Source organism: Rhododendron vialii, chromosome 6a (assembly GCF_030253575.1).
Source record: "Rhododendron vialii isolate Sample 1 chromosome 6a, ASM3025357v1".
Taxonomy (NCBI): Eukaryota; Viridiplantae; Streptophyta; class Magnoliopsida; order Ericales; family Ericaceae; genus Rhododendron; species Rhododendron vialii.
This window is the reverse complement of record NC_080562.1, coordinates 6,184,189-6,207,062: the sequence shown is the minus strand read 5'-3', so window position 1 is coordinate 6,207,062 and position 22,874 is coordinate 6,184,189. Positions and strand designations below refer to the sequence as shown.

At 38.3% G+C, this 22,874-nt stretch overlaps 2 protein-coding genes across 2 annotated transcripts; both read left to right on the top strand.

The window, feature by feature from the left end:
- Window positions 1-7,193: 7,193 nt before the first annotated feature.
- On the top strand, window positions 7,194-9,543 carry LOC131331215 (heat stress transcription factor B-4). The gene is made up of 2 exons (XM_058365101.1): window positions 7,194-7,736; window positions 8,519-9,543. Exons 1-2 carry the CDS (start codon window positions 7,488-7,490, stop codon window positions 9,260-9,262), a joined length of 993 nt encoding a protein of 330 aa, XP_058221084.1. The 5' UTR covers window positions 7,194-7,487; the 3' UTR covers window positions 9,263-9,543.
- Window positions 9,544-15,848: 6,305 nt separating this feature from the next.
- Window positions 15,849-22,538, top strand: LOC131331214 (protein ROOT INITIATION DEFECTIVE 3). Its single transcript, XM_058365100.1, has 8 exons — window positions 15,849-16,230; window positions 16,395-16,508; window positions 16,618-16,751; window positions 16,841-16,988; window positions 17,075-17,274; window positions 19,793-19,920; window positions 21,216-21,445; window positions 21,911-22,538. The coding sequence occupies exons 1-8, from the start codon at window positions 16,021-16,023 to the stop codon at window positions 22,067-22,069; spliced, it is 1,323 nt and encodes a 440-aa protein (XP_058221083.1). The 5' UTR covers window positions 15,849-16,020; the 3' UTR covers window positions 22,070-22,538.
- The last annotated feature ends 336 nt before the right edge of the window (window positions 22,539-22,874 follow it).

Here is a 22,874-nt window from a genome sequence, read left to right as displayed (position 1 = left end):
CTGCTGCTGAAGTTTCTTCTTCCACCTCGCGAAGAACGTCATCTGCCAGACTCAACTGAATAGAACTCAGAGCTTTGGCATCCGTATCATCCCAATCTTCCTCTTTGATTCCAGAACTAGTCTTGCCTAACAAAACCTTGTGCAATCCTTGTTGGGTTAGCAGAGCCTTCATCTTTACTCTCCAAAGACTGAAACTGCTGCTCTGCCCATCAAACTTCGCAATCTCAAATTTAGCCGCCATAGCCACAATCGGAAACGAAACCCTAGTTTTTGCAACCTAAGGCTCTGATACCAGTTTGTTGTAACGAACGCTATGAATGCAAGCTAAGAACGAGAAATTGAAAACTAAACAAGAAATCACAAAGACACAAGATATACGTGGTTCCCCAAGATGGGTACGTCCACGGGCGAGGAGAGAGAGGATTCACTAACCAACGTGAAGAAGAGATACAAAGAGCCGGCTATAATCCGTAACTCTAGAAAGGCCACAATATGAAAGCCCAAAAGATAATTTCTAGAAGTACCCCAAAAGCCTTATTTATAATAGGCTACAAAAACGGGAACAACATAATTAACCAATGTGGGACTAAAGAATACAAGGCATTCCCAACAGTATGGCGGTACGCAAATTGAGTTGCTCACAAGCAAATTGAGGTTTGGCTCATTAAAGACTCGATTTAGTGCGATTTTTTAGTAAATGAGTCGAGCTTGAACAGATTTTTTTGACTCATCCTTATGCAAACGAGCCGAGCGCAAGGCAAGGCAGCCCTAGCTCTGCTCGCATAGACAAATTTGGCTCTATGTACAGGCCCAGGGCTCCGCCTCTTTACAGAGACTAGCTCCTTTAGTACTCAAACCAAGATCGAGCTCGTTTAGCTTTCAGATACTAATTGAGCTTGAGCTCGATTTAATAGTAGGACGTGATTCGAGCTCGAGCCAATTTTGAACATCCAAGCACACCGACCATGGCCACCGATGGTACGCGAGGCCCACTCCGGGCTCCGCACGGATGATCCAAGCTGTTCAATAATTAAAAAAAAAAACTCAAATGGGCTCGTGAAAAATCAGCTCAATTCGATATGTGTAAGTGTTCGATCCAATCTTTCTATTTTTGAAAAATAGGAAAACATGGAAAGATTGGATGAAAAATAAAAAGATTGGATCGAGTACTTATACATATCGGATGGAGCTGATTTTTTACAAGCCCACTTGGTCTTTTAATTTAAAATTTAAACGGCTCGAATCGTCCGTGCGGAGCCTGAAGTGGACCCCGCGAATGGTCGGTACGTTCGGTCTGTATGCTCGGGTCGGTATCCGTAACATCCTCCTAGATGATATTCATAGGAACCCCAGATCTCAAAGGAACTGTCGAAAGTTGTAAACATGTGCTTGATTACTATTTTATAGGAATTGTCATAAGTTTTTAAACATAAGATAGTAGAGGGTATAAAAACGTTGATTTCCTCGCCCTTGGCAGTGAAGTGGACAAAAGAGAGAGTGTCACCTAGAAACAGAGAAGAAAAGAACCTTTGTAGCTTGTCGTGTATGATACATGCAAAGATTCTTCACTTTGATTTTGGAGAGAGAGAGAGAGAGAGAAAATCCATGGCATATCATATCATATAATAATACAAATTGTCAGTCCAATTTTTTGCTATAATAATTGGGTTACGTTTTTAATCCCTATTCGGTCTGCGTTCTAGGTTGTCTCTCCTTGGAATTCTCATTTAATGCTTATGTTATTGTCATCTTATCATATTGTGATTATTTTTTTGTAAAGTGGTCATGTGATAGGATGTGGGGTCGCTGCGTTTTTCAATATTTAGAATAGAATCTTCCCCTGCTCTCTCTCTCTCTCTCTCTCTCTCTCTCTCAAATTGTGTTGTTGATAGTATAATTTTTGTGGGTATTTTATGCAATGTATAGGTGGCTGTATTGGGCTCCGTAGGTTCTTCTCAGTAGCTGACAACTTGTGTGAGAGGAGCGTTCAGCCTTTTCTTGTTTAATCTCTCCCTCCCTCTCTTTCTCAGGATGGGGATGCTGTCAAGCACCCTTTTAAAGCAGGTACAAAACGGCTGATCAGGCTATTCAAATTTGTATGCTCTCAAATTCAATTCAATTCGAATCGTCCGTGTCGAAATAAACAGCCGAATCAGCCACTCAATACTACTTTACAGGGAGATGCTCGGCAACATCTCCGGTCTCCCTTTCTCCCTCTACCTCCCTCACACAAAAACAAGAGGGTAAAAATGGAGAGCATTAAGCCCACCACATGTAAATAATAATTCCGGGCTTGATGAATTTTTTTATTTTTTTTTGACAGTTTTGCCACATGATTAGGATGATCAAACCAATAAAAGTTTTTGGTCCACTAAAGAATCTGCTCGATCGTTAATTTCAAGACTCTAAATATAATAGTCGAGATCCATGCACAAGTTGAACTAGACATCAGGTTATAGAAAATAGAAAGAAAAAAAGGTGGCTTGTTCCAATGGAACGAGTGCACTGAGTTCTTTAAGACAAGTAGTAAATTATTATTTTTTTATCGGCAAAACAAACTTTTATAAAATTCGACCGGGTTACATCGGGGGAGGAAGGGAGCACCAAAATGCTACACTGCCCAAAGAAAGAGAAGTACAACAGAAAACATTCAACCGAGAGTTGAAGGAAAAACTATAGACTCCTCAAGAACACGACTAGAGTTTCAACTTTCGAATACCATCCAAGAAACCCTCAAATTCCTTCACCGTGTAGATCTTGATATCAAATTTGGTTTTCATCCACGTTGCCACTTTGGTCTAATTTAATACCAGTAGGGTTAAAGGAGAAAAATGTTGGGGAAGGGTAAAACCGTAAAAGCAGAGTAATAGTCCTATATATATGCATGTACCATGAATAAAGGCAACGGGAGGTTTCAGGTTTGAACAGATTTTAACATGTTTTAAGGGTAAAATACAAAACAAGACTCACGAGAGAAGGTGCACAAAATTACAAAACAGGACTCTGTCTCCATGTCAGCCGCTGCACAAATTCACAGAATGCAGAAAGAGGAGAGGGTGTGCAGCAGAAGGAAGAGGAAGGTAAAAAAACAAGAGAGAGAGAGAGAGAGAGAGAGAGAGAGAGAGAGAGAGAGAATAGTACTAGTAGTTTTTAGAAGGTTTTCTTCAGAGACTTTGGGACAGTATTTATTGATTTTCCCATTTGTTAAAAAGAATATTGGAACTTGGAGTTGATATTGGCTTTGCTATTTTACTAGAACTGTCACATGCAAACGGCTCTGGGGGTTTGTGCTTTCCCACTCAGACAAACCACGCAACTGGATGCTTTGTTCTCCTTCTTTCCTTTTGTTGAGTTGAGCAATTTTGCTCCCCAGCTCTTTCTCGCTCGATGTACTCTTTTGAATTTAATAAAATCTTTCTTTTGGTGAGAAAAAAAAATATAGAGGGGTGAGTTCGGTCTACCCTAGATTCTCTTTGTTGCGATTTGTGCACCCCCGCTCAATTCGATATTTGTCTATGATTCGTCAGTGGCAAAGGATTGTGTTTATTTGTTCTCTAGTACCTTTAGGTCCCGTTCTGCTAATTTAAATTATTTATTTTTTAAATTAAAAATGATGCATTGAGAAATAATGATTTATCTTGTAAAGTGAAAAATAAGAAACCTTATGCGACGGAGAATTTGGCTTACTATTTGACTGTGGCTAATTAATTTAATAATCTCGTCATCTCTCTCCTACTTTTGAGGAAATCGAAAAATGTTGGCTTGTTAGGTAAGATAATTAGCATGGCATGGGGTTACATTAATGGATCTACAGAGGCATTGGGGCTTGCAACTCCTAATTAGATTCGGAAAACTTCATACTCTATTAATTACTTCAATCATCACCAAAATTTAATTCCTTTTGAGTTTTGTGACATTTTAAAATTATTTATATTTTAATTAATTGTATTATGTCATTTTGTATTTTTATTTAATAAAAACTATTCGAAATCTATCCAATAATTAGAGTCATAATACATATAAAAAATATTTTCAAATTTATGAAATGAGAGACCAACAAATTGGGATGGATGGAGTAGGATTTTGTTAAGGAGATAAGTTTGAAATTAGTTGGAAAATAGAATAAATATATAACTAATATAATTACTTAGCTTGAAACTGCCCCTCCCATTGCTTTGTTCTTCTCTTTAGTGATGGAAAATCGGTGATTTAATGGCAGTTGCTAGATACGGATCACCAAGGTTTCTTAACACTCACAATTTAGCCAAATCAACCTAATTTTTTTGGTAAATCGTTTGGAATTTGTGAAACTCAAAAAATAAATTTCGGGTGTAGACCCCAAAAAAAACACAAAAAAAGGGAGAAATGATGAAAAGGTTGTGGGGGAAATAGAACAGTTTTAAAAACTGTTTTCCCAATAATGAGTATCAAAGAGACATGATCCGCAAATAATCAGTTTAGTATCTTTGTGATAATAATTAGTAATCATTTTTCCTGTTGTTTCACTTTGGTCCCTACCCATCACAAACGAATCAATGTCTTGTTTGGGTGGCAACCACTAATTGCACGGAATTTAAGTACCCGTTGTTCGAAATTGGACTTGGAACACAAGTTTGAGAGATAAATAATTAAACATTGTACGTAAATTTGAATATTCTTTTTTTTTTTTGATAAATCAGGTTATCTGGGTAAGTTAGCTTACGCGCACCTCGAATGAACTTTGGGACCAATCTTGTCGTTCACTTGTAAATGTCCTAATTAAAGCCGGAACAAAGCACTATAGATGTCTCGAGCCTTTTTGTATTCAAAAATATTTTGAGCCTTTTTTAAAAAAATTATTTTCATGTTCCAAAAATTCACAAAATACTGCATGAATGAACCAATGCATTGTAACAAATGTACGTATTTGAAAGTTTACAAGTGATATAATATATATATATATATATATATATATATATATATATATATATATATATATATTTGGGTTCTAATGCAAAAGAAAGAAAAAGGTCGAGCCAAAGAAAAAGCTGCATGTAGTAATTATTTATTTTCCCCATTTATTCATGGAAACTTTATGGGCCAATAATTCAAACACCTGAGCCACGTCAGCGAATGAAAAGGCAATGAGAGAAGCCAAAGTTGGAGGCTCAAAGCACTAGCACATTGGTCTATGCATAGCGGATAACACAGCTATAAATTTAGGTGAATATGCAAAATACTATTCACAAAAGGTATTGGTCAAAGAGCATATGCATGTCTCCATTTATATGATGTCAGTTTATGCACGCTTCGAATTAATTTTTATAGCCGTTTCAATGGTTGAGGTGTACGGGCCAATTACGCGCACTTAGATTATTCTCCTTTCTAGTTCGGTTAAATGCGCGCTGGGAGACATGCATCTCGACGGTCAGAGATGTCCGGACCAGCACATGCATGTCCCTATTTGTATGATGTTGAAGTTACGTTTGGAAGATTATCAGAGTGAGAGGGGGCGCAATGGAAGGAAGCAGAAATAGAAGAAGGGAGAAGAAGAAGAAGTGAAATGTCGTCACACTATACACCCACAGGCTTTAAATCCCTTCACGTAATTCTATACATCCATTTACTCTCTCTCTCTCTCTCTCTCTCTCTCTCTCTCTCTCTCTCTCTCTCTAATTCATCCGTTCCTAAATAAATATCCGACGCACAAATCTAATTCTTTATAAATATGTTTTTTTTTCGTTAAAAGGTTCAAACTTTTTCACAACTTAAAATAACTCATTGATATATTGGTTTTTTGAACAAAAATTGATTCTTTTTATAGATAAAAATGTAGTATCTTTTTAAGATCGAGATTTGCGCGACGGATATTTATTTGGGGAGCAGAAGACAGAAAATGAGGGGGGATTCGAAAATTGGTGAGAGATGTTGGGTTGGTGACATTAAAACAACCAAAAGGGAAAGCTCCAAAAAAATGACGAAAGGACACTCGTTTGACGTGAAGTGAACAACCATTACCAGCCAGCATGCACCTTCTTCTTTATTTCTTGATCTCTACTAGAATCTCTCTCAATGAACAAGAACTATCCTAAACTTGTTCAATGACCGAATTGCCATTCAACAAGGGTTTCACAAGGTAAGCCTGTTTGCAATAATAATCAATTTTTTTTAAAAACATACTAATATATTCAACAAGAAAGAAGATAAATTCACTCTAGGCTTAATTCTTGTGTTGCCACAGTAATGGTGAAATTTCAAGTGGAAGAATGCTTCGAACCCGCTGCCAAATGAGGAGTCAAATCCCACCTGGATTTGGCATGGCTTTATTAGTACTTTCATTTTTTATTTTCATTGATTTGATAATCAAAAAAAAAAAAAAAGACTATTTGAGGGCAATGCCAGTAAAAGAATTGAACTCTAAATTTGAAGCTATGGTTGGAGGTAAAGCGTTTTACAGATATCAAATTTGGAGATCTCAATTTGTCACATAAAACCGCACAAGAATTAGTTTGCATCAAATTTGAAGCCAATGTTCGAATTCCGTAAGATCCATTCATAGACGGATCTAAGAGTGGTCTTATGGGCCACGACCCCTCCTGGTTTTTGTTTTTATTTTTAAAATATTAATAGTAGTTGTTCTTTATTTTTTAAGAGCACTTAAATATTATGTTTTGTATTGGGGGGTTATTCATCAGAAATATGCAAATGATTGACTTTGTTTGTTTGGATCCCAAAATCCAATCTTTCTCTCTGCGCATGAACTCTAAAAAGTTTTCGATTCAATTATTATTCTCATTTCTTTTTCTCTCTCCCCTCCTTACCCCAAAAACTTACCTCAAAATCCAAACAACCTTGAAACTTCAAAATCTTGTTATTCATAGTTCGGCTCCATGTTCACAAAATGTTCTGTCCCTATATCCATCCCCTTTTCAAATCCTCTAGGATAGAATAAATTAGGATTAACTAATGTAAAAAAAAAAAACAGAGTTCTAGGATTGTTGCAACTGGTAAAGGAGCATTGACTTAATACGGAAAAAATAGGGGGAAGAGAAAGATTTTCTGAAAAGATAATAAAGGAGGGGTGGAGGGGTGTCCCCGTCAATTCCACTCTTCATCGTATTTCTCCCCCCCCCCCCCCCCCCCCCCCCCCCCCAACCCTTCCTGCACCTTCTTCCCCCTTGTGTTTAGTTTTTAAGTGGCTGTCCGCGGCTTCATAGTCAGTCCACCAGGAGGGAGAGAGAGAGAGAGAGAGAGAGAGAGAGAGAGAGAGTAGGGTCACGGGTTTGTCTTGAAAAGCCCTTATTTTCCACAGTTCTAGACAGACAGACAGACACATATTCTCTCTTTCACTACCCCCATTTCCCCCGAGGACAGTAAGTAGTATTAAACAAACAAATCAGCTAGCCCTCTCTCCTCCAACTCTCCCCATCACCACCACAACCCCAAAAACCCAGAACAAAAACCCCAACCCCTTTCTCTCTCTCTCTCTCTCTCTCTCTCTCTCTCCAATGGCGCTGATGCTGGACAACTGCGAGGGGATATTACTCTCGCTGGACTCCCACAAATCAGTACCAGCTCCGTTCCTAACCAAAACGTACCAGCTGGTGGACGACCCTTCCACCGACCACATAGTCTCCTGGGGCGAGGACGACTCCACCTTCGTCGTCTGGCGTCCCCCCGAGTTCGCCCGCGACCTCCTCCCCAACTACTTCAAGCACAACAACTTCTCCAGCTTCGTCCGCCAGCTCAACACCTACGTAAGCACACTACACCCCTCTCTCTCTCTCTCTCTCTCTCTCTCTCTCTCTCTCTCTCTCTCTCTCTCTCTCTCTCCAACTCATCACCCCTCCCTCTTAAATCGCGTAATCGAAAACTTATGGGTATGGTCATGCATCGATCGATATCAATATTATCTTCCAGTAAATGAGTAAATCTTGACAGAGAAATGATTTCTAGAGTTTCAATTTCGTCACCCCTCCCTCTAAATTTCACTATTTTTTGTGTGTTTTAATAGATGTGGTGTGTCCGTGTTTGTTGTTTTCAACACTAAAACACACTACTAACATTTAGTGTACGATTATAAAGAATAGATTATGCAAAGTCACTAATCATATGATATATATATATATATATATATATATATGTATGTATTTAGTATTTAGTATTTAGAGCTAGCTGTTTGTGCATATGTATGGTTTCGGAATATAAGTGTTTTAAATTGCTAAATCGGGATAAGTTTCGGTATCGGTAGTAATACCATGTACCGATCGATATCAGACAGTATCCTTCGAGCGATGACCGGAGGAAATGCGATTTTTCACAAGGTTGTTTTATTAATATATAGTGTAAATTTGTACTTTGAAAATTATGTTAGTGTAGGTAATTTTAAATACTAAAAACTAAATTTCGAGTGTAATATTTGTAAGAACATGGGAGTGTCAAATGAAAGTCTGTTACATGAATATACTCCTACTTTTTAAATGTTTTTGTTTGTATGTATCTGTCACTGATTTGCTTTTTGAATTTTCATAACAATTAGGGTTTTAGGAAGATTGTACCGGACAGGTGGGAGTTCGCGAACGAGTATTTCAAGAAGGGAGAGAAGCATCTTCTATGCGAGATCCACCGGAGGAAAACCTCTCAACCACAACAAATGCCCATCAACCACCACCACCACTCTCCCGTTGGCGGCGGACCGAGTTTTTTCCCGTACCCAACCCGATCCAGCATGTCCCCGCCCGACTCGGACGAGCTCGTTCCAAACTGGTGCGACTCTCCCCCTCCGCCGCCTCCCCCGCCACGGACCACCGTTGTGGCTGCTAACCTTGGCGGATGTTATAACAACAACAACAACAACGGATCAGTAACGGCTGCGCTTTCGGAGGACAACGAGAGGCTGCGGAGGAGCAACAACATGCTAATATCCGAACTCGCTCACATGAAGAAACTGTACAATGACATTATCTACTTTGTCCAGAATCACGTGAAGCCCGTTGCTCCTAGCAATACTTACAACCCTTCTTCTCTATTTATATCAAATTCGCCGCTGCCTTTGCCGGCTTTCGCTACGCAAAGGGCTCAAAATTACAGTCTGATTGGGATCAATCATCACCAAAATCACCAGTACTCCTCTAGCCCTAGTTTTAAACAAGTCGCGATGATCGAAGACGGGAGCGAAACCCGGACGAAGCTGTTCGGTGTGCATTTGCAATCCAAGAAGGCGAGATTGGTGATGGAAAAGGATGATTTAGGGTTGAATCTCATGCCTCCTTCCCCATGTTAGTTTCATTCTTCCATTTTTTTTTTCTCTCTTTTCTTTTCTTTTCTTTTTTTTTTTTTTTTTTGGGATTGAGAAACTTAAATTTATGTTCTCTTGGTTTAGATTGTGATCTTGTTTTTCTTTTTTTCTACCATGGGTCTGAGAGAGTCTGATATGGTTGAGGAGGAATGTGTGTTTGTGAGTGTGTGTGTGTGTTTGTATATAACTTGAGATGAGGTTATTATATCTTTGTTCCCATCCCTTTTAGAGTGATCGAAGATGTAAAGCAGTATTTTCTCCTTTAAGAATCGCCCGTTATGCATCGTATCAGTCATTAGTTAACGAAACTTTAGAATATCGAGCAATCAGAGCATAACGGTATCCCTACCGGTTTAGCTTCCTCGCCGTCCCTACTGGACGGTACACAACTGGAACCGATCGATACGTACGTACGTACACCATTTTTCATCTTGCTAGTATATCGAGCAATCAGAGCTTAACGGTATCGAAAGGCGAAGAAACTGTTACATATTTACTTATACGTTACATAGTGGCCAATATTTAAAACCTTGACCGTAGCACCGATACCATTGCATATCCCGATATTGCTATTTCTAACCATCAAGAGCAAGTTAATTTTTGGTCATCGGTCATCATTTTTACACTATATCCGTCTCAATTTGTTTGTTCAATTGTCGAAATTCGCATCTTTCGGAAATATATTTATATTTTACATTTTATAATTTTTTTTTATGATTTTAAAAATTTTATATAATAGAACTAATTAAAATATACCAAACAAGATTCATATTGCATATTAAAATATTGTGAATTTAAATTTATAAGCATTTTTTGTAAAAATCAAATGCTCTTAAAAAATAAAAAAGGAACAAACAAATCGGAACGATGAAAATAGTATATTTTCAGTTGAAGTTCCACTTTTTTCATATGGTGCAATTTTAATTGCCCTCGATTATCTGATCTCTTCTTGTTCTTGTTATTCTCCTTCTTCTCCTAACTTTCATATGTGAAGTTTTCAGTTACAATAATTAAGAGAGAGAGAGAGAGAGAGTGTGTTTAGGGATTTTTCCGATGTACTGTGGAAAAAGCTGAGAAGGGCATCAGGGCTGGTTCATTGGTAGTCTTTCTATAGGACATTTTTTTACTGATTCAGTCATTAATGGTTGATCCGTCCGTACAGCTATACGACATGGAAGATCTCACAAATCAGAGTGAACTGAGGAAAAAACAGGCAGAGCAACAAAAAATACTGAGGAAAAAACTGGGCAATGGGTTCTAGCCCAGTTGGCGTCCTTCCCACTTCGGAGATCAAGGTTCGATTCCCGTCGTTGTAGATGTTTGAGATTAAAGGCTATGAATAATCTTTGAAATCTTTTGGTCTAACCTAGTAACACTCCGTTGATGTATATAATGTTTAACAATTTAAAAAAACTGGGAAAAAACAGAAATTTAATGATGATCCACTTCTAAGAACATCTGGTGGTATTAATAAGTACTGCCATTATTGTGGTAATTATTGTAATTATGGCTGCCACATTTGTCAAGAAGAAAGTATACTTAGACATGATTTGTCCAAAAAAGGCTATCATTTCTTCTGATTAAGTTGTGTGTTTTGGTTTTCGAAACAGTCAACCACCCAAAGCATCAGAACATTAGTAAACAACAATTTATTACTATCTTTGTTCTATCTCATATATATATATAAATATCATACTTATATATATATATATATACACACACACAGTCAGGTTCCGGTGAGGGATCCCGCATTTTATTAAAATGCGGAACTCCCCTTCCCCGATTGAATTTCAATGATCCGAGCCGCTCAAAGTGATCAGAACGTGATTTTAAGGGTTCCCTCAAGAAATCAGCAAAAAAAATGACCGGGAAAGGCTTCATCCAAACATTACAAGAAATCGTTTTTGTTTGTTTTTTATCGAATGGTTCAAACAAAAACTGCTCGGATGAAGCCCTTCCCGGTCATTTTTTTTGCCGATTTCTCACGGGTACTCTTAAAATCACGTTCTGAACACATTGAGCGGTTTGGATCATCGAAATTCGATTAGAAAATAGGAGAAATGAGGAGGTCCGCATTTTAACTAAAATAAAGACTCCCTCATTTGAGACTGATATATATATATATATATATATATATATATATATATATATATAAGTAAGTATGATACTCAATAACAAGGTTTTGAATAGGGACTGCGACACGAGTAACGATAACAGTTCAAGTGTATAGCGATAGTATTTTTTTTTTTCATAACCATTTTTAGCCAAAATAATAATAATCTAGAGAGCGGTTAAAGCAGTCGAAGCAGTCAACTACCAGTTGTAGCAACCGTGAAGCAATCCAAAAATTAGATACCAATCGATGCGTAGTGAGAGTCGGCCAACACGGCTGCGAACTTGCGTATCATGATATCCAAGTTAGATATTAAAAACATGATCACCTTATTATATCTATCCTTTGCACAAAATGATCAGTGTTATAATCACAAAAGTTAAGGTTATCCTCTCAATGAAAGCGAAATAAGTGGAGTAACCAAAATGTGGACGTTTGAAACGTTTCTATCAAAGCTTCTATGCTGCTTCTGAAGGCCAGAAAACCTTTGCCTTTTCCCACTTTAAGTATCTGATCAAAGTTCTCAAAACCCTCTTTGGATTCCCCCCCACCCCTCTTCTCTTTCCTCTACCTCCTCTTCTCTTTCCTCCTATTCTCATTAAGGAAAACTCCAAAATCGAACAGTGAGACACTCCTTTGACTGGCATATATTCATACGTATTCTTGTGTAGGTACATGTGAGTATTTTTTTATTTTTTTTGTTCAACTGGCCGGTATAGTTTACGCCTACCTCAACTAATTTCCTCCCGATCTGTTCGAAGGCAAACTTTTTTTTTTATTCAACCATCAGAGTGGCCGGTATAGCTTACCTGCACTTCAACTAATCCACTACTTGGATATTGTTCAAAGGCAGGCCATCTTTGTAGGGACGATTTATTTCCTTGTGGCATAATCTCGAGATTTAAGCCCTAGTCAATTGTGCTGGGAGCAAATCCACCACCAACCAACCAATGAAAGTGAGAGGGACACTGCTTTGACTGACATATATTCATAAGTATATCTCTGTGTGTGTACATGTGAGTGTATGCATGTGTGGGAAAATCAAACTTTTTCCTAAAAAATGCCACCTTCTTTTATTGCTTTGTTGCTTGTTCCTTTGCACAATATCCCCATACGAGTAAAGTTTCTCACCATGAAAAGTTTGACTAAGCATTTTCCACTTGCTTTTGCTTTTCTTGACCTTTGTTTGTTTGTGTATTTTCATGGCGTTATTCAATTGTAAAAACTGAGGAACTCTGCAACGTGCATGTGGAAGAAGAGAAGGGAAGAGGAAAGTGCCAACCACTCACCTTTAGAGAGAGAGTGAGAGAGAGGAGAGAGAGTGCAGGATAAGAACATTTTTTATAGGGCAAAATAATTTTGTTTTATGCCAAAAATCCTAACCCTAGTTTTGAACACAATTTTTGTTTTGTCCTTCTCCCGGTTTGTGGAAGCATGAGAGACCAGATTAAATAATTTAAGCTCGATATTCGTGTCCCATTTCTTTAAATATTCCTTTCAACGTGACCTATTATTTAATTAATTAAACAAGAGAAGTTCGAATATTCTTTGAAGTTAATTGATTTTCTCAACTCGATTTAGGCTTCGTTCTACTTTTAGTTTACACGCATTCGTCCAACAAAAAATATAAAATTTAAACCTTTAAAAGTTTTAAAATAAAATTTTAATACCCTATTCAATTTAATTGTCTTTTTTTATATGTATCATGTACGTAGGTCACATCGACAACATTTGTTCTGAATTTCGACTCTCATAGCTAGTGCATTATTAATTTCTGTATTGGGCTAGTTTTTGCAGAACTTAATTAGACCAGATACCAAAAACAGGGGCGGCTCCACCTTGCTTCTGGAGGGTTCAAAAAACGTACTAAAATTTGGTATTTTTATCATATGATTTGATTTGATTTTATACTTTTTCACATTGTCGGCACTAAATTGTTCATGAGTAGTTAAAGTAAAAGAAGATTCACTTAAATTTTGACTCTTATTTTATATAGAGCTCTGTATAACAAAATTTCTCTTGTGCTTTTGTTATCGCTGAACTAAAATTCTGGAGTTGCCGCTGACCCGGAAAAAGACGTATGTAACTATGTAAGTCACGTGATTGGAAGTTGCATGTGCATCGTAAAAGGAGTAAAATAAAATTTAGAAAACTAGTAACATCAATTAATATTGGTAGCTAGTGGGATGTGGAGGGGCTACTGCCAATAATAAAAGTGATAAACGAATCATAAGGTAAAGAGATAATGTGCTTTAAAAAGGGGAAGGTGTGTTTGTGTTTCTGTGTTGCTTAACAGCCGTATTGGACCATGAAATGATATCAGTTTTGAAAGTTTGAGAAGGGCTAAAAAAGAAAAAAGTAGAAAAGGGGATTAGAGAAAAACAATGGATTTTTTAAAAAAAGACTTCTTTTTTTTCCTTCGTTTAGTCTTTTGTAATGAACTTTATTGGCACTTCGTTTTGGTGGTCCACTTTATTGACAATTTAAAGTTTCAATTTGTACTGAATAATGACATATATATACGTGCAAGTAGCTCAATCTTCAAGTTTCAGAAGCAGATCAAGACTATTTAAAAACTTTTTTTTTTTTCCGACGGTGAAGGTATATATCCATGTCAGATTACGCACACCTCGGCTAATTCCTTCTCTGATTCTGTCAAAAGCAGGTCATCCACGTTTGGAGTAAGAGATCCACAATAAATACGTTCTTGCAAACTGGCCACAAGAATCGAACTCTGATTAGTTGTATGTGGAGTAAACCCGGCAGCCAATCGACTCGTCTTGGGGCTAGACTATTTTAATGCAAGATGTAGTGGTTTCAATATTCTTCTACCTAGTTTCATAGACAGAGAGCGCATGCACTTCAAAATCAACACCAAGTTAAGAATAGTGTTTTTCTATTTCCCTTTTCAGAAGGGCTAGCTAGGCTTTGAAATTAATATACTACTAGAAAAAGGCGACCACCGAAGGTTGAGCTATGTAATCTTAGAGCATCAAAGATACCACTTACCCGACAAACAGATCGAGGAAATATGAGAGAGAGAGAGAGAGAGAGAGAGAGAGAGAGAGATTCTAACGAAGGACACGAAATTCAGGCCTAAAGACCATTTAGGAAATGAACTAGTAACGTGTTATATATATACTAGTGCTAGCCCGTGCCTACGGCACTACGCATTTCGATTGGCAGGGGATGGCAGTTGTGTGATTTAGATGAAAATCATTGGCACTTAATCGGGAAGTGGGAGGATGCACTACAGCCTTTGGATCAAATAAATTTAAGCCGTTCCAACAACTTGTCCCCACACCCTTCTGTTTTATAATAGAGATGGGGTTTATTTATTTTCTTTCTGGTTATATATTAACCAAGAATTGTCTCGCGTAGTTTATGCGTATCTACAATCATTTTTCACGAGCCGAGTCAAATGCAAATCATTCATGCCGGAAACGCGAACTCTAAAAAAAAATTGGAAACTCACAATATAGAAACAAAATCAAAGCAAAAGTTTTTCTTAATTAGGGTAACCACACCTGTTGCCAAATTTGACAAAATTTGTTCAGAATGGCAAAGCGAATGACAAATGGGGCGCCACACCCACATTGACAAAATTTTCTCAAATTTGGCAAATGCAATTTCTTTTGTCACAGTTTGCAAAATTTTATCCCAAAGTTGCCATTTGTGATTGGAAAAAATAAAAAAATAGCAAAACATTGGTGCAACACCCTTGCCATTTTTTTCACAAAAACGGCACTATTCATTGAGAAGTTTTTCAGTGCCGGGTGGGCACAGCCCACGTGGTGCCGAGCACGATTTCGGCCGTCCAAACGTGTTTTGGACAGCCCAGATCTGTTTGGGTAATTTTTAGTGTAAAATTACTAAAACACCCCCTCAAGTCCAAACAGATCTGGACCGTTCAAAACACGTTAAGACAACCGAGATTGTGCTCCGTAGCAATGGAAACGTATCAAACATGGGTGTAGACCATAAATAGGATTTTTGGGGGCAATGAACATACGGGCCTATCAACAGATTAGATAGAAAAAGAAAACAAATGGTCTAGACCAAAGGAGCTACTCAAAAAAGTGGGCCAGCCCAAAGGCCATAATCTTATCGCAAATTAAAGAGTTGGGCTAGCTCAAAGTCCATAATCTTAAACCAACCAACAGACCCAACTGGAACCATAATTTTGATGTTTCATTTTTAGGCTCTTCACAAAAACAGTTAATGCCGAAAATTAGGCTATTCGTATTTTCCGAATTTTTATTACATTCAACGTAAACATCTTGAGTAGGCTACTCGTCTCAACACATGAGTCTAAAAATTAAAAAATTATGATAAAAAAAAAAATGCAAGTTCATTAAGAACGAAAAAAATACAAGCCAGTCTTTTTTCATATAGGGTTGTCCAATGAACTTACTTCATATTTTTGTACTCTTTCAATGCTTCTCGTTGAGATGAATACAAAAATTACGAAAATAAAAATATATCAGGACCGGCCGGTAAATGACAAGTATTCAGTGGCTGAGCCCTACTCTGACAAAAGCTTGAGAAATTTCAAGAGTTGGCGCGGCGCGGTTTGACAGGGAAACCAAACCTCCTCAATCAACAGACCAACTGGGACAAGCCCTAACCGATGGAGCCGGAACTGGTGATGGCTTCGTCGCAGACGGACGCCGGCATAGGCTGCTGGGACTTGCACTCCGGCGCCGAGCTCCTCCGTTACCGGTCTTGCGCCTCCCCTTCTCACGGTCTCGTATGCGTCGGCGGCCGCTTCGTCGCCTCCTCTCAGCTCCGTGAGCCCTCCGCCTCGTCCGGCTCCGTCCTCTACTGGTCCTGGAACAAGGTTCGTACTATTTTGTGGCGTGTGGAGTAATGAAGCTAATCTGTTTGATGAAACGATTCTTAGAATGAAAGTGCGCACGGCGTGTAGTCTTATCCACAGTTCAGTTGAGAAGTTAGTGATTTTTGAATGCACGCTTCATTTCGATCGTTTTGAATATCGTGCAGGCTCATGCGGAAGTCAAGAATTTTCCAGCAGAGCCGATTAATCCTCTCGTTTCTAATAGTGACGGGACGTATATAGTTGGCGGAGGTGTCTCTGGGGATATTTATATGTGGGAGGTGAATATTTGTGTTTTTTGTTGTGTGTTTTTCTCTACAAAATTAGCTGTTGGCAATGGAAAGCGTTATTAGTTTTTGTCGACAACAGACTTTTGCATGATTTATGTAGGTTCCGACGGGTAGACTGCTTAGGAAGTGGCATGCTCATTACAGAGCGGTTACGTGCTTGGTGTTTTCGGATGATCAGTCCTTATTGATTTCTGGGGCAGAGGATGGAGCTGTTAGAGTCTGGTCGCTTCTCATGTACGTAATCATATTGTTTCTTGTGCTTTTGCTTCTATTTATTTGATGGTAACTATTAGTGTTACTAATTAGAATTGCTTGGTGATAAGGATATTTGATGATATGCGGAGGGAGCAAGCAAAACACCTCTATGATTATAGCTTCTCTGAGCACACTTTACGAGTGACTGACATTGCCACAGGCTACGGTGGATGTAATGCAATTATAGTGTCTGCTTCGGAGGATAGAACATGCAAGGTGCAACATGTTGCCTGCTTCATGGTTTTGATGATTTGCTGTTGAATATTTAATCTCATGACTGCCCCTATGATATGTTATCTTAGGTTTGGAGCTTATCTAAGGGGAAGCTACTGAGAAATATTGTATTCCCATCAATAATTGATGCGATTGCATTGGACCCTGGCGAGCATGTCTTTTATGCTGGAGGCAGAGACGGCAAGATATACATCGCTGCACTCACTGCTCAAGGCACCTCGAGCAACACTTATGGAATGCATATTATTGGTTCTTTAGCTGATCATAGGTTTGTCAACTGCTCTTGCATTAGCAACATTGAAAGTTTATGCTGTTTTTACTCTTTACATATGTAGGCCTCACTGCTCCTGACGTCATCAAGAACTCCTATGGGATGTGTTTGCTTTATTAATTTTATGTTGGTTTTGTTTCATATTCGGTACATGGTATATTAACATGACTAATTTAGTATGATTTTACCCCTCTTCCATCGACTCCTTTATGGTAATCAGGCTCTGGCAAGTCGCAAACGTAATACACACTTGAAGAGGCCAAAGGCCAAATCACTCATGTAAAGCCACAACCCATTGAGTGTCATGTTTTTGGTGCTTAATATATTAGGAAACTTAATCATTCATGTCAGGACAGTCAGGTTATAAGTGTGGATATTGTGCAAATCTTGGATAAACATTAAAAGCGTTGTGTGTATGTGATGGTATTCTTCCCATCATATCTGTGATGTGCAGAAATAGCTTGTTGGATTGTCTAGTTTCTAAAGTTATTTTACATGGACTTTGTGATCAATAAAATGGTGAGGTTATTTTTAAGAAGCACCAAACTTTAAAGAAGGTGAAGTGTTCTTGTCCAAAACACGTCGGAGACTTGCACTCCTTGGAGACTCTTGGATACGTGTCCCACACTTTTTTTTCTTTTCCATTATTAAGAAATCTCTTAAGTAAAAAACGCGTTCAATATTTTTCGTGCAATGTTGGCAGACACTTATTTAGTGTCTCTTACTATGAAACTAATACGTGATCTATACTTTTTAGATGCTTGCTAACACACGATTAGAAAAAATTGGAATTTGACATATCGCTATCTTATGAAGCACCGACACTCCTAACTCCTAGATACTGCCATCCGTGTTGGACACTTCGAGGACACGCCATGTGGAATGTCAATTAGTTTATAATGTTTTCCATGTTGGGACTCATGTGGGGACCCGACAGGGTGATTTTTACAAATATTAAAAACTATTCAAGATAAAATATTTATAACTTCAAAAATACTGGACCAAAAGTGTAAATATAAAACATACGTACATGTGTATAGATGGTTAAGTTACCAGTAGCCCAAAAGCTGAATTTGTCAGAACATAGACCCAATAATGTATATCAAGCTATATAACACCCTCCCTTACGTGCAACCCAATCTCGTCATGAAGTTGCAAATTTTTATAGACAAAGCGAGGCATTATACGAAAGGGAGAAATAGAATTCTAACGGGGAGCAAATGCAAAAAAACTAAGACCTCTTACAACCTTAGCTTTGATACCATGTTATGTTACCAGTACTCCCAACAATACATATCAAGCTATTTAACATAGGCATACGCTAAGAGTCCTAACCTAAACATTTAGTAGTTACAATGTAGGTTTGCATAACTCAAAGAATAAAATAGGCCCAACGATGTATATCAAGCTATTTAACATAGGCATGCACTATCCATCGATAGTGCATTCGGTAAGAGTCATAATATAAACATTTAGTAGTTACAAATTAGGTTTGCATAACTAAAAGAATTATTTAATAAAATTGCCGTTTCTATGTCTCCATTTTTTTAGTATTGTCGTGTCCTGTATCCATGTCGGTGCCCCCAACCGTGTGTGTATCCGTGCTACACAGTTGCTATCCTATAAAAAGTAGAAAAAAATAACTTTTTCAACCAATCATACGTAGATTCTCTTAATTTGTAGTTTAAGGATTTCTTTGACAATTGCTCTGGCCTTTTATCTATGGATTTCTTGAGTCCCGTGTAGACTAGAAGTTTTCATTTTTATTGTACCCTATCTATTATCGTATTTGGGACTGGGACATAAACTTTGGGTGATATATATGAAGAGGCAAATATATCTAAGTATTCCAAATGTGTTCGTGTCCTACATTTTAGAGAGATAACATAATTTTTTTCCATGTCGTGCCGTATCTGTGTCCCATGTTTGTATCTGTCCTTCTCAAATAATGAGAACCAGTAAATGGGTCAAATCCCTGAGTAGGTCCACTTTGCTTAAGTTGTTCGAGCTTGGGTTGAACATGACGTAAGTATGTCCAAGAGGCCCAAAATAGACATTACGGAAATTGTCGAACTCGATAAAAGTTGGGAATTTTGATTTAGAAGAAACCTCTGATTCTGGGGTTAAGGAGTGTGCTGTCTACGAGGGAATAACCCAGGCTTACCTTTGTGGTGTTATCGGGTATGATGATGGTTAACCTATTGTCTATCTGCATTGTAAGTGAAAAAACGAGCCATGCACAGTCCATTTAATTGCAAATTTAATGATAGAACTGTAGTTGACTATTACTGTCAAAAAATAACAATGCAATAGATCCAAGGATGTTGGAAACTTTACATCTTTTCATTTTGTTTTATTTAGTTCTTTGTTTTTTTTGGTGAAGGGTAAGGGGGGGGGGGGGGGGGGGGGGGGGGAGGAAGGGGGGAATTGAAATCTTGGGGTTAACTGAAACCAGAAGAACCTATTTGTAAATCCTTTTCTCTTTTATTTACTTACAATCTCATGTTCTGAGCAGTAAAGCTGTCACTTGCTTAGCATTTAGTGTGGATGGAGTGTTGTTGGTTTCTGGCTACGAGGACGGCATGGTTCGAGTCTGGGATACTAAAACTCATAACATTGTTCGCATCTTCAAACATGGAAAAGGTATGTTGCTTTCTTGACTGCATTTTGTTACTTGTGAGATATATTACTTAGTAATGTTCGTTTTTGTAGTAGATATACATTGTTTGTTATGTCGCCTATCCATGTACTCCTTTCGTTCCATATTTTTAGTCCACCTTTCCATTTTTTGTCCCAAAGTACATGTCCATTTTGACTAGTCAAAAGTTGATGAATTCACTTTTTTGTCCTTGTTCTTTTAAAGTGAAGTAATAGCTCTCAATTTTCAAATTGAGGGTAATTTTGAAAACTTGTAGTTTTTGAGGTGTAATGATTGTGTCCCCTTAAATAGTTGGATTCCCCAAAAGGGACTAAAGTCTAAAATTATGGGGCTGAGGGAGTAATAATCAACTGACGGACTTCGCTAGTTATTTTATTTTCACATATGCTGGTAAATACTGAATATGGATTAAAAAAGCAACGTAAATATGTATAAAGATGATAGATGAGTATGATGCCGAGTCAATGCTGAACTTAATTGGGTGAGAGACGATGCGGCTTTAAGGGGTATGCGAGCACTCTACCAAACTCCCTTGCTGCTGGTGGTTGTAGACAACTCACCACACTTGATGAGGATGTGTTCGATGGATTGGTTTTTGGGTTTCTATGGTCTGGCATTTTATTAGTGGAGTGATCCCAAACTGATAGATGAGTTAATTACTTCTGGGAGGCTTAATTGCAGAAGCAGGAAGGGTGTACTTCCCAGGTACTGTGTGCAATGGGTATGACACATGTCACATACCTTGTCTTGGTTTGGAGATCTCTCTCTCTCTCTCTCTCTCTCTCTCTCTCTCTCTCTCAAGAGAGGGGCCAAACCTGCAACTCTACCAACCAATTCTTTCACTGTGACAGGGCATTAGGGTAGCACTCAAGTCCTTCAATTTGAAACCTTGCAAATTGGTTTGCATGGTAGTATTTAAGTGCGTTATGATTGCCACGCCAAGTCTTTGTAACCCTCTTTTATATCGACAAAACGATTACAGATTTCCTTATTTAAGAATTCAGGTGCTCTAATATAGTTAGTTGTGTTCAATATTTTGCCAAGCGCACGCATCGCTCTGCTGCTTGTGGCTATGTGTTGTACACCACGTAGGCAAGTTAACCCCATAACCTCACAAGGTTGTACGGTCATATGAATTTCAAAGAAACCTGATTACCTTACAAAGAATGCCTATTTCTTTGATTTGATGGTTACCATTTCCAAAACAAAGCTAGATACGAAATGGTAATATTATATTCCAGCGCACAACCCAAAATGAAAGACTGTTGGTACTGTGCAGGTCCTGTAAACAATATTCTTGTTGTTCCTTGGATGTTACTGAATTCTCAGTCTTCTCCCATAAGAAGGCATGGATCTTCATTACCCCCTCCACTGGAGAAGTACGCAAATTCAACGGATGAGATTGCAGAAGTTAAGGCTTATCTCGGTACCCATGGTACTTCTGATGAGCCTCTGGATGCTTCATACGTCAGTGTTCACACTATGAATAGTCAAATTGAAGAGCTGCAGGTATTTAATTTCTTGTTGATTCGGAGCTCATATCTGTGCTTGTCTTTTGTATATTTTTATCATGTTTTCTTCCTTTGTTTGCATGCCGTGCACTTACATTGGTATCTAGGGATGCTATTTGGGGGTGTTCACAAATCACTGTGGTTGTAGTTGACCTTTCAATTTTTTTCCTTGGGTGGTTCGCTGTATTTCCCCCCTTCCCTGTAACCATTTTTAGAGTAAAGTAAATTGCAGTTCCACGAAGAAGTTCTTTTAGCATGTAAAAGGGTAATCTCTTAAAATGTCAATTCTTTTCGTGCTGGAGCTGATGCATACTTTTAGAATTTTGAACCAGATCCATGCAGTCCAGCAAAGTTTCAGTTATTTTAGAAGTTGGGTAGAAGTCTGCATCATTTTATAGTGGAATGGGATAGTTGGGAGTTCGGGGCAATACACACTGACCTTTATGTTTGGTCTTATATACAGCAACAAGGCTCTTCAGCTGCAGCTGGAATGGAGGTGGAACGACTAAAGCTGGAGTACAGAAGATCTATGCAAATGGTCCAGCGGTGGCAGAAAATGTACGAAAACTTGCACCAACTTTGTCTAGATGAGCTTTTGGATGGAGATCAAGCTGGAGGCTGAAATGGAAACTCCACCTTGAGGGAGATGTTTTTGTCCTGTGCAAACAGCTCCAAAGTTTTGTAGGTACTGACCATTATTTACCCCATGATTCCATCGCCGTAGAAAATGATAGGCTTCGATTTTCCTCGTTCTGAAGACTTGGAGTTCTTGCTGATTGGTCTCAAATCCTCTACAGTTTTTTGGTAATTAGACACAATTATATTCTCATGTTTGATTGTTACCTATATATATTTTCAATGTATATGACACTGGGTTCAATTTTCATGTATTTTATGTACCTGGTGGAGCTGACTTTGGGGTTTGCCCTAGGAGATTTGGTTGTCTTCTTAGTTGCCATAATTTTGACTGCCTCTTTTGGCTCAATTTTCATGGTGGAATCTGTGACTTCGGTGTTGTATTGCCCTCAGAGATTTGGCTGTCTTTCTTAGTTTCCATATTTTCATGGGAAATTGTCCTCTCTGCACTTCTACTATGACTTAGCGAAGATATTCATTTACTAATTTCTGGAATTTCTGGAAAGGAAATTGGGGATACGGTCGTAAGGGGAAGAACTGTTTTTATTAAGCATAATTGTTTAAGTAGGCACACAACATTCAACCACAACACTCTCACTTTGGGATTGTGGGTCCAACCCGTGAGTCCCACACCTATACGAGAGTGTTGTGGTTGGTGTTGTGATTGAATGTTGTGTGCATATATCTTTATGAGAAAAAGTTATATCCGGGTGACCCCAACAACCCCCAGTGTACCCAATCCCCATCTGCCATGTCATCTTTTCCTTTGAAAGTTGCCGGTTGTGTAGTTG

Coding starts and splice junctions, on each gene's coding strand:
- LOC131331215 (XM_058365101.1), top strand. CDS start 7,488: ATGGCGCTGATGCTGGACAACTGCGAGGGGATATTACTCTCGCTGGAC. Junction 7,737..8,518: donor TCCGCCAGCTCAACACCTAC/GTAAGCACACTA, acceptor CATAACAATTAG/GGTTTTAGGAAGATTGTACC.
- LOC131331214 (XM_058365100.1), top strand. CDS start 16,021: ATGGAGCCGGAACTGGTGATGGCTTCGTCGCAGACGGACGCCGGCATA. Junction 16,752..16,840: donor AGAGTCTGGTCGCTTCTCAT/GTACGTAATCAT, acceptor CTTGGTGATAAG/GATATTTGATGATATGCGGA. Junction 17,275..19,792: donor GGTTCTTTAGCTGATCATAG/GTTTGTCAACTG, acceptor TGTTCTGAGCAG/TAAAGCTGTCACTTGCTTAG.